At 40.8% G+C, this 12,014-nt stretch overlaps 1 protein-coding gene across 1 annotated transcript; it reads right to left on the bottom strand.

Annotated features, from left to right (window-relative positions):
* Positions 1–141: 141 nt before the first annotated feature.
* On the bottom strand, positions 142–11,141 carry LOC103363500 (uncharacterized). The gene is made up of 2 exons (XM_008290286.1): positions 10,846–11,141; positions 142–1,063 (listed from the first exon to the last, which is right to left on the bottom strand). The coding sequence occupies exons 1-2, from the start codon at positions 10,922–10,924 to the stop codon at positions 222–224; spliced, it is 921 nt and encodes a 306-aa protein (XP_008288508.1). The 5' UTR covers positions 10,925–11,141; the 3' UTR covers positions 142–221.
* Positions 11,142–12,014: the final 873 nt, after the last annotated feature.

Below are 12,014 nucleotides of genomic sequence, written 5' to 3'. Positions count from 1 at the left end.
GTCCTCGTACCAGCGTTAGTCAAGTCAAGTCACAGTCTGTTTTGCTCCTCGACCTTGTTTCTGTTTTTTGGACCTTGCCTTTTTGCCTGTTGGACTGAATTCCTGTGTACTGAACCCTGCCTGTCATTAAACCTGTCTTTTGCCTGAACCCATTCTGTGTCGCGCATTTGTGTCCACCTGTCTGTCATCAGTGAGTTCATGACAATGCATGGAAAGATGGATCAGTGGATGTTTAGACATGATGTTTTTCTTACCTCACTAAGTCTGCAGCATTCATCCATATACTCCTTGAGGCTTTCGGTGGTTGCATTTGGTCTTACAGGGTTTGACTCAAAGTCATCGCTCATTATTTCATCACAGGATCTCATTGAGGATTGTATCCCAGGCTTAATATCCTCTGAGCAGGTCCATGGAGTTACAGCACTGTTCACTTCAAGCTGTTCAGATTTCTCCTGATCTCCTTTAAGGCTGGTTTTGAAAGTTCTGCACTGGTTCACGTTCTGACCTGTGTGCATTCTGGCTGTCACAACTGAATGACTGACTTTGTCTGTGAACACATTGTCCTGAGTGTCCGCTGTGATCACACTGTTATCCATTGAATCTGTTGCCTGTTTAATATCAGAGTTCTTTAAATGTGTGACGAGTTTACTGGGAGGACTTGTAGAGTCAGAGTTGCAGGAGTCACATGAGGACTCTCGACTGTGGACCACGAAGCTCTGCTCAGAACCTGTTGGGGTGGATGGAGAGTTAGCTCCACTGGGCAGGTCCACTCCGGAGTCCTCCGACTCAAACTTGTACAACCTCGGGAGCTGAGACTTGGAAAAAATGTCAGACAGGTAATCTGAGGCGGACTCCATCTGAAGCTGTCCGCACTTATCATTTAGGTGGAAATTCACCTTGGAGGCATCGGTGAGGTCCGAGAGGTCCTGGTCAGAACCTGACACTGTTGAGCTGGTGAACACGGAGTCGTCGGCGATCAGGAGCCTCTCGTGAAAGTTGCTGAAGAGCTTCACTTTTGTTAGGACAACCTCACTGTCCAGTACTTCATCTCTGCCTCCTTTCCCTGTTAGACAGACAAAAAACATGCACATTTATTCTCATAGCTCCATTTAACAAATCTTTTAATATTATGTGTTTAGAAAATGTCTCAAGCATTTTCTGAAGCGATAACTTTTTTTGGCAGGACAACACTGTCTTCCAAAACTGATGCAAATAACTGCAACAAGTTTAAAAGTGTTTTTTGATGTGAGAGCACATTTAGTGACAAAAAAGGACTTAATTAGTGAAAGGTCAGTTTCTAGGTAAAAATAAATGCTTGAGTGAGGTTTTGGGGCGCTCATTAAAACATGTGGATAAGGAACGACTTTAGTTGAACAAGAATATTGTTGACTGTCAGTCCAAAACATCAGCGTTCCTGTGTAGGGATTGTTGGATTTATTTAGTAAAATGCTTAATTAATGGCAATTAATTCCAGACTGTGATGAAGAAAGACATTCTTTTACTTAGATGATGATGAACAAGGTCATTCTCTTTTCTTTTGATGGTCACCACAGCCTTGATTCCACCCCCTGTTGCCGTGTGTTTTCCCATCACCTCTTGTCATGTGGTTTTCCTACCTCCTGCCACAGAACCCCGATTCCACCTCCTGTTGTTCATTGTCCCCCTTACCTCCTGCTATTTGATTAGCAACTGTATGTTAACTAACCATTATTCACTTCAGTGTTTGCATACAGGTCCCCCCACCCTCTGACATACACTATACAATTAGATTAAAAACAAAAAGGCTGAGTGGCTTCCTGCAGGGTGGTTTGGAGATCTTGCCAATCGAATATAAGATTAAAGGTTCTTTGAAGTGGTAAATTTGGTACTTTTATCCTCTCTAAGGGGAATCTGTGTGACTCCTTTTCTCTAATGTTAAAAGAATGTGAAAGTGCATGCCTTGCTGATAGCATGCACAACACAGCATGAGGATGGTCTCATTCCTCTGTGTGCTTTAGAGGAGGCGTGAACTGAATAATTATTGATTTACAAGTCATTAGAAAAAAGAAGTGAAGTTTATTTTCACAAGATTTTTGACAGAAAGCGTCTCGTTTTGATTTCAAAGTCAATCACTGAACACAATTGCAGCACGCTCAGGGTTCCTAGAAAATGGCCACTGTTTAGACACGTTGTTCATGAACTAGAGCAGATCTGCCAAAACACTGATAGTACTGTGTTTAGTTATGCCGTATCACCTCCTAAAGGCTTTGAACCAGGTCTCTTCCTGTGTTAAACAAGGTCTTTGTTTCCCTGCATTGGTTCAACACAAAAACAGAAAGCTCAGCGATTTCCAAAACCAAAGGTCAAAGACCAAACCAACTTTTTTATGTTTTTACACGAACATGGCCAAAATCTATCAATCAGCTCAAGCTCTTAACATGACAAACAACCACATTCATCAAATGGTGCATGACTCTCCTCCCAATACTACAAAAATGTCTAGTATGACACAGTTATCTGACAAAGACTGGTTCAGTTGTGATTATTCACTCTCATAATTACCGCTAGGACTGTACATAAAACTGCACATGACTGTAAGAACTCAGGTCATGATTTCATTTTAAGCAGCAAACTGGACAAAACAATTCCTGCCCAACTGAAGTTATTAGTAGATTTTCCAAATAATTTAACATGGCATTTGGAGAAAATTATATTTCTACTCAATTCAATGTATGTACATAGCACCAAGTTTTAAACATATTCCCACTGTTTAAACTCTTGACACGCCAACTGAATTCCACTGTAGCCTCATGAGGTAGACAGTAGATTGCATTTCCTTTGTGACTTCAGCACCTGAGGCTTCTTGTTTTTCCCAGTGACCTCAGTGGTCATACTGAGTGAAGTACTTATTGTGTGTTTGTCTGCGGTGGCATAAATGAGTGTTTACTGTCTCTTGAGCAATCTCTCTGAAGCCACACAAAGTCAGAGCGTGATGTACGCTGATTTAAAGTCACCAGTCACGCAAACAGTGGTTATGGAATACAAAACGCTTCCAGCCGACAGATGCGTTAAAGAACCAAAATCTAAAGTTAAAATGAATAGTTTTGATATCTTAAGGAATGAAGGAAACATCTATGCTAATGGCAGATATATTAACTGATTGTGGAGATGTCAGCTATCATTGTGAGTTGTTACAAAACTGTTATGAAAATACCAAATACATGTTTGAGGTCTTTTAACACGGTGTACTTATTACATAGATTGTCAACTAGAGGGCTGTGACAAAACTATGTTTACCAGACAATAAGTCCGACTCAGTACAAATCTTGGTTCTAATTATTCAAAGGTGCAATGTCTGGGATTTTGACGAGATGTACTGGATTAAAGTGCAGTCTGAGGCATTCAACCGCTGACCCCAAAAACAAAAGAATTTAAAATATTTTATTTATCAGAATTATGTAATTTATGCGCAGTCTTTTATTTTCAGCTCAGTGTTCGTCTCTCCTGCCGTCTTGCTGCTCCCCCTCTGCGCCTTCTTCTCCGCTCATTCATGTGCATGACTGACTGGTCCACATATGTCTAAGCAAGTCCCAAGATCAGATGAGTCTCATGTTCATAACTCCAAAAACCAAAAAAACAACACATGAGAAAAAAACAAACAAACATGCATTACCAATGTACTAAATGAATGAAATGAGCCAGAGACAACACATGAGTTTCAGTAAACTATTAAAGAGTATTCAAATAGCCTTGATAGGACTGTAAACACTGAGGCAAGACAGAAATGTTGTGCCCTGTGTATCCCACAGCAGCTCCTAACAATCTAATAACTGGCTGCATCGTGACATTATCCACTCAGCTCTGTAATCAGTGGCAGTGGCAAGAAAGCTTCTGTGTTCACGTACAGCCTGGAGATAGAGAAATGTAAAAAGTTAAAGAGCAGCAGTGATACCTTACCGTACATTTACCAGCATGTGGGCAATAAGCAGCTTTATTCAGATAGATTTGGTATTTCTAAAGTAATCTAGACGACCTAAATGAGGTTCATGTCGTTAGGTCAAGGAATTGACCAGAGTACTGTAATGGGTACTGCAACGATATCTGAGAGCAGCGTTAGAGGTTTGACTTTTTCAGTTTTTTAGACAGAGCTGGGGAAAAGCCAGAGGTTTGCAATACACATGTACAGCCGTTACAGTTGGGCTTTTATTGTGTATTAGGACAAAAATCTCTGTAATTAAGACTATAGTTGTATTTTTAACAACAACAAAAAAATGCAGGTGTAAATATCCTTATCAGTCTGTCAGGCTTTGTATAGCTTTACCAATTTTAATCGATAAGTTAAGGTAGTATGTATGCTAAATGAGAGACAAAACCCAGGACAAAAACAGTTCATAGAGCACTCAGAGCACCACCTCACTGCACCTCGGTTATTTTGAGTTCATGGTAACAACTCAGGGCAGCTCGGAAAAGATTATCAACATTTTTGTCAAACTTGGGAGAAAGTTGTCTCATCTCCAGGAAAACTATGCTCCTGGTTGTTTTGGTACAGTCAAAAAAAAAAAAAAAAAAACTGACTGGCACGTCTGAAAAAATCAACTCAAGTTCTGACACTTTAACCATGTTTCATATCAACATGTGCTAAATCGAAGGCAATCATAACAATTCTAAAGCTGAATGCCACATTTCCAGGTGAAACATAGCACGAGTTCTGACAATATTTCAACAAATAAGAGTCACTGGTATTAGCTTCAGATTTTATTTACATTTTATACCACTGCATTGCCATTTTTAATCAGAATTAAGAGTTCATTGTATATCTATAAAATGATCATTGTCAACATATTTCAAGTGTTTTAATGTCCCCTTGTTGCCACTAAAACAACTTTTTAGGGGGTTGGTTATGGATTTTAGCCTGGAAAAGCTGTTTATAAAACACTCAACAGTAAAACAATACATCACGGATTGGCTTTTTCAGCAACAACCACAATCCTGCCCCTGAAAGAAGTCCAGCATAATTACTTTTTTTGTGATGGTCCCCACTTCACCCAGGGGCCACTGGCTACAAGTGGCCTCGTCCTGAGGGTAGTTCAGAGTGAGGCCCACATGTTTGAAGGCCTCTGGGCAGTGATCCACCCTTGCCTCCAGGATGTATGCAAATGCACAATGACAGATTTTCTTACTGTGAAGCATGAGTCAGAGCCAGTTAAACTGCTGGTTAGGCAGTCTGTCTGTCTTACAGACAGGGCTATGTATAGACAAGCAGACTTGTTACACAATGACCCAGTTTTTAGTCAGTAAGAGGTTTCAATACTTTTTATTGGTCATTATTAAAGGACAAAAGGCACTCGGATCAAATTGTGGCTCACTGGGCAGTCTCTGTGTGTGTTGGTGAGAGAGAAATGAAAGAGAAAGAGAGAGCAAATCCGGGAAGTGTTTTGTTGTGTTTTTGTGTCCATCTTTTCTCGATTATCTCAAAAATGTTTTCCTACAAACCAGCTGAAGTGACTTATCAGTTCTGGCAAGCACTATTACAGCAGATTGTTTCTCTGGAAACCAAACATCAGGCAGTGGGTTTTTAGTCTACTTGCCACACCATTCATATTTTTACTCTATACATTTTCTTTATTTTCTTACAGATGTTTTCATGCCTGTTCCTTTAATTCCCCGGCAGACAACAAGAATGAGAGCAGGTTAACTTTATTTACACGATAAAGTCATCTGGTCACTTCTTGCCACTGTGACACAACTTCGTCCCTATGATCCTTGGACAGGTGTCCTCATCCCTCCCAAACAACACCAACAGATATCCTGTACTTGTCGGCACAGGCTGACTCAGCCTCTTTGCAGTCTCTGTGTTTGACTAAACCCCACAAACATGTTATTACAGACAGTCCACCTTCCCTGCCCCCACCACAACTCACCTTAAAGCCTCTTTTCTATCTTTTAGCTATGTCCTATCATATTCATTTCACATTTTAGGTAGTGCACTGTCTAGAAGATCTATGAAGTCCCTGCCTTTCTGTCCACATCTCAAGCACACCAGCTCATTCAGAACTCTGCTCAAAGAAATTAAAATCTACTCTACGCTTTACAATGCTAAGTTTTATAACTGGAGTCATTTAGCTGCACATATTTGAACCAGAAGTCAATTTTGAAGAAGAATAGCGATACAAATGCCGTCACAGTGGCTGGTTCCTCAGGTTTGTTGCACATGAAGCCCCAGATGTTTCTGGGACTGGTAACCTGCAGACTCAAGGTAGAATTGCTCAGCCATGATGATGACTGCTTTTATCACTCATGATGTGTCTTTCAATAATTAAAAAACACTATATGAACATGTTAGCAAGGTAAAAAAACCAAAAAAAACAACTTGATTTCCACCAGAGGGAGTTGTTAAAAAAAACACATTAGATCGGCAAGGTACATTTCATCCTTCCATCTATCCCAACAGTTTACTCAGTCAGACAGACTCGTATATAAATACAGCTTAGGTATGAAACACACAGACATGAAAAGGTTGACTTGATGGGCCAAATGTAAAATTAAAGGGTAATTCCTTCAATTTTCCACATCAAAGACTGTTTGGAGAGTGTTGAGGAATACAACTGAACACAGGCTCGTGACTTGAGTTTACATGAGCTGCTACGAGCAAAACTTTGAACTGCGATGCTACAAATGTTGAGTTTAAAGCAACTTCACTGACGTACGGTAGCTAGTTTGAGATACTGCAGCTGCAGAGTTTATGATATGGTTAAAAAAAACAACAATACGTACACACACAAATCCAGCTACTCTCTCTAGGAAAAATGTTACTGGAGAGAGAGATAAGAAGAAATGTTTGTACCACAGTGATGTGAACCTCACGCATTCAATCGGTTCCCATAAATCAACAAATAAGTCACCGCCCTGTGTCGGTGAAACTGTGCAGGTGCTTACAAGCTAAACTTCATGTTAAACCTGTTAAAGTTTTGATGATAACAGACGTGAAACTGTCGAGCAACATAAAGGAATTCATGGAAAGGTGTTCATGCAGCCTCCTCATGGCTGGTTTGGCAAGACAAAGACAATCTACATCTGTTCCACATAATGAATGATGACTGCATGTGAAAGGAGCTCACCATCACAAATGTAGGAAATTCAAATGGTGACACTCAGGCCAAAGGCAGATTCACATACAACCACGATCTGGTGTTCTTTAATTGAACTTTCTTTTTCCGGCAACTCAACACCTTGTCCTGAAATCACTCTTAATCTCATCACATGGGGTGTATTACTCAAGCTTTTGGTTTGCTTAAAAATATAGTCCTCACATTCTGCAACAGGTATGTGTTGTCTTGGCTGCTTTATAATGCAGAAGACAGGTTTTCTGAGATTTTGGGAGGCTTTGTGAGGCCGTGTATGCAGACATGTGTGTGAGCCCTCAGGCTAAACTGGCCTGTCAGATACTGAGCACAGGTCATAAACAGGTTGGGACAAGTCAGCTATTTTTACAGCCCAGGTGGGGTGTGGGTATGTAATCAGCGGTCAACACTGACCACTGATCTGCTGGAACTACAGCAAAGAGGTTTGAGTGGAGAAGCCAAGGGTTATCAGTTGTTTTGTGAGAACAGGCCTGCAGAGTAAAACAAAACATTCAGCGAGCTAAAAATAAATCGTGTCTGTGGTTAATCAATGTAAGATCGTCTTTGGCTGCTTAAAAAAATGAGGTTAAAACTCATTATCATCAAACCTTGGTAAACTCTGTGAATGAACTGTAGGATCTGCTTAGTTAGCAGATTTCTAGCAGTTAAACATCCTCAGAAAAGAACATGAACAATTTGAATTAGAATTTATATACAGTACATCACCTTTCTGCAAATGTTTTATTTTATCTTTTCATGGGACAACACTGAACAAATGACACTTTGCTATAATGTAAAGTGGTCAGTGTACAATTAGCCATTTTCCCTCCCTGGTGTCATGTGACTCGTTAGTGTTACAAGGTCTCAGGTGTGAACGGGGAGCAGTTAAATTTGGTGTTATCGCTCTCGCACTCTCTCATACTGGTCACTGGAGGTTTAACATGGCACCTCATGGCAAAAAACTCTGAAAAAAAAGAATTGTTGCTCTACACAAAGAAGGCCTCGGCAATAAGAAGGCTGCCAACACCCTGACACTGAGCAGCAGCACGGTGGCCAAGACCATACAGCGGTTTAACAGGACAGGTTTCACTCAGAACAGGCCTCGACCAAAGAAGTTGAGTGCTAGGCGTCACGTCCAGAGGTTGTCATTGATAAATAGATGTATGAGTGCTGCCGGCATTGCTGCAGAGGCTGAAGGGATGGGGGGTCAGCCTGTCAGTGCTCACACCATACGGCACACACACGACATTAAACTGGTCTGCATGGCTGTCATCCCAGTAGGAAGCCTCTTGTAAAGATGATGCACAAGAAAGCCCGCTAACAGTTTGCTGAAGACAAGCAGACTAAGGACATGGATAACTGGAACCATGTCTTGTGGTCTGATGAGACAAATAAACTTATTTGGTTCGGATGGTGTCAAGCAGCTGGGTGAACATGATGGACTGGCCAAGCATGTCTCCACCTCCACCTAAACCCTACTGAGCATCTGTGGGGCATCCTCAGACGGAAGGTGGAGGAGCACAAGGTCTCTAACGTCCACCAGCTCTGTCGTCATGGAGGAGTGGAAGAGGATTCCAGTGGCAACCTGTGAAGCTCTGGTGAACTCCATGTCAGATAATAACGGTGGCCCCACAAAATATTGACACTCTGGGCCCAATTTGGACATTTTCATTCAGTTGCCAGCAGTTTAGTTTCTGTCATACAGACATACAGAAACATACAAAAATAAATAAATAAATAGACAACATTAAAAAAAAAAGGAAATGGATATTACCTAAATGTGAAAGTGTTCATAACTCATAACAATACATACAACAGAGAAGGAAATAATTATCTCTGTGATAACTTTCCAAAGTTGTACAATCTTCTCTCATAGTAATATAATCTCCTGTGCAGTGTTACCACCTGATAAATATTCAAATCCATGCATGTAGTACTCAAACTGGCTCTTCTGGCCCCTTTAATTATTTCACAAAACAAACAAACAAACAAAAAAACTAAACAATGACTATTTCATAAGAAAATAATATTCTTTTTGGGTTTTTTTACAAGTTCAGGAATGAGTTTTTATAATCTCTGCTGCAGGTATTTAATAAATGCAGAGGAAAGGATTTATCACAGTCTGAGTCAACCTCTCAAACCTCCTCGTCATTCATGTGCTCTACACGGTGCACATAACTTACAGACTTCTTCACTCACCTCAGCAGCTCAAATTCCTCACGTCTGAGTAATGTCTGAAAACCCCCATCTACATTGTAATCCTGTCTATTAGAGAATGTTGAGGGGAGAGGGTTTTTTATCGATGGCCTTTCACTGAAAAAGCTCTGGTTGCTGTTCAACTTTGTTTTCACTCTCATAAGACAAAGAACATCAGATGTCATGCAGTGATGGTGTGTTGCCGTTGGGAGAAAGGTTTTTCCTACAGTTTTAGATGCCTGGACAATCTCCCACTCCCTCCTTAACTTAAATAGCAGATAAAATAACAACAGGGATACACAAAAGCTTGCCAATATTGGTTGCTTCCTGCTGCACTGTACACCATGTTAGTGTTATCTTTACAACGGCCCTCATCTCTCTAGTCTGCGTAGTACAGCACACAATGTGGGGACTCCCTCACAGCAGCAACAACAGCAGATATATCGTCCCTCCAGCAACAAAATAGCTCCAAGACTTGCTGCTGGGTAGGTGTGGAGGCTCGTACTGTACATTAGCTCACACAGATATCTGAGAGAAGCTCGAACCTGGAATGCAGTGCAACCTGACACCAGGATTAGAAAAGGAAGAGGGACGAGTATGAGAAGGCTCAGTGTATTGCTGCAGACTTCTACGTTGCTCTCAATTCTGTCCAAGAGCATCATGTAGAGACCGAGCAGATGGACGTCTGAACATTATACTGTACACAAAACAAAAGAGTCACATATGTTTTTAAGAGTTGGTGGGGACCAAACCAGAGCTAAAAGGAGACTGAATAAAAGACACAAAAACTGTGAGACGTCAGTGCTGTTGCATTAACAATATATCAGTTTACAGAGGGTGTGGAACATTTTGCTCACAGTGACGAACCAACTGAGAAACATCCCCAGCATTCCCTATGCTTACAAAACTTTTATCTTCTTATGGCTCTTTGTTTTAGTTTCTTGACCAGCAAATCTGCTGATCGGCTCTGTTCTACCAGCAGCACGCCACTATTTCTAGGTTAAAGGTTTTGGTGGATTAACTGTACACCTCCTGTCTAGCATCAAACAGCAGTTGGCAAGTTGGACATTGGGGAGTATTTTAGATCTAGAGTATATATATTTAAAAAAAAAAAAGGACTTGCATTTGTCTGGTGGACATGAACATCCCTCCAAATAGATGCTTTTGAAGCCTCCAAATTAGGTTTTAAAAGTTGGTTTTGGAGCCCCCTGAATGGTTATTGATCTTTATGCTGCTTCACAGTCAATTAAACTCAAAATAGTTATTTGGTGAAGCTGCTCATCTCACTTGACACATCTCACCATCAACATGCACCTGTAGACTAAACCCTGAAGCTTTATAACACTTCTTCAACTCAAATGTCAACAGGCACCACACAGACAACATCAGAGTGCACACAATCTAATTGTTTAGTGAGACAAATGTACCACAGAGGTCAAGAAAATGAATGGCTTATTAGAGATCAGAGACAGGAAATAAAAAAAAACACCCTGCAAGTAAAATTACTGACAGAAATGGCTGAACCACTGGCATAGGAAGGTGATTTTACCTTTCCTCCAAGGAGTCAGAATGGAGAATGACTTTTGCCAGCTGATGACCAGCCCACCCTTTCTCCTCTTCATGCTCATGTTGCGGTCGCTGAATGCTTCTACAGTTTCAAAAAATGTAAATGCGAGGTTAAAAAAAAAAAACAGAAGAAAAACTTCCTCAGGGATTCCTCATTGTGCTTTTATTCTTTGAAGCTCAGCTGCTGAAAAGGCATTCGTGGTAGGAGGGCTCCATGCGGTGGTTGTCCTCAGAGCAGGGTCACAATACCTGTTGCCTGCTGGACTGCTGGGACGCTTGTGTGCTTGTTTATTACAGTGTGTGTGTAAGTGTAGCAAATTCCTCCAGCTAAGGAGAGTAAAGGGGCTGGATTCCAACGGAGGGGCTGGACTCCAGCAGCATGATTCAAAGTCATGAGAGCAGGAGGAGGAAGAGGAGGAGAACTGGCAGACAGCCAAAGGCAAGAGAGAAGAAATAGGAGGAGGGAAACTCTCTGGAGGACTTGAGATTACCCCGAAGGTGAAGGGAGCAGCAAGAGTTAGAGGAAGAAGCACAAATAGCTGAGGAGGGGGGAGGCTGATGGTGTATGAGAGTGAAGTCCTCATCCACTTCAGACCGCCACAGCTTCAGACCTAAAATAGCTGCAGTAAATGACTTTTAAGCTACCCTGAAGCCACATGGAACAGTTTTTTTCTTCAGTCTTACATGAAACTATAAAAGCAGCACGGTTCAAAAACGGTTTACTGTTGCTGTTAAATCTGTCAACCACAAAAACAGCTGTGATCAGAGCAGTAAAGAACAGAAAACTTGTTTATAGGCTTGTAAATACCTTATTTTTAGATACTTTCATTTCAAGCAATTCTGTAACAGCAGCCAAAATTTTATCCTTTCATGTATTGGATTATTTTTAAAGTACAAACTATTTCTTTGTCTGTTATATTCAATTAAAAAATACAACTGATCCACTTAATATCCAAGCATTCAGTTGTATCGCAGCCTTTATGGGCAACAAATGCATTTTTTTATTTTAAAATGAGAAAGTGGGTCGTACTGGTGGTCACAGTGACAGAGTTAGTCTGGAGCCCTGAATAGTGTTTTTTTTTTTATTATTATTTATGTCGTGTGTTTTGAATTTGTACAGATCCTGTAAATATTAATGAAAGTTTGATAAAT

This window comes from Stegastes partitus, unplaced genomic scaffold (genome assembly GCF_000690725.1).
Source record: "Stegastes partitus isolate 25-593 unplaced genomic scaffold, Stegastes_partitus-1.0.2 Scaffold664, whole genome shotgun sequence".
NCBI classification, from domain to species: Eukaryota; Metazoa; Chordata; class Actinopteri; family Pomacentridae; genus Stegastes; species Stegastes partitus.
Note: the sequence above shows the minus strand (reverse complement) of the source record. Positions and strands in the feature narration are given on the sequence as shown.

Coding starts and splice junctions, on each gene's coding strand:
- LOC103363500 (XM_008290286.1), bottom strand. CDS start 10,924: ATGAGCATGAAGAGGAGAAAGGGTGGGCTGGTCATCAGCTGGCAAAAG. Junction 1,064..10,845: donor TCTGACTCCTTGGAGGAAAG/GTAAAATCACCT, acceptor TCTGTCTAACAG/GGAAAGGAGGCAGAGATGAA.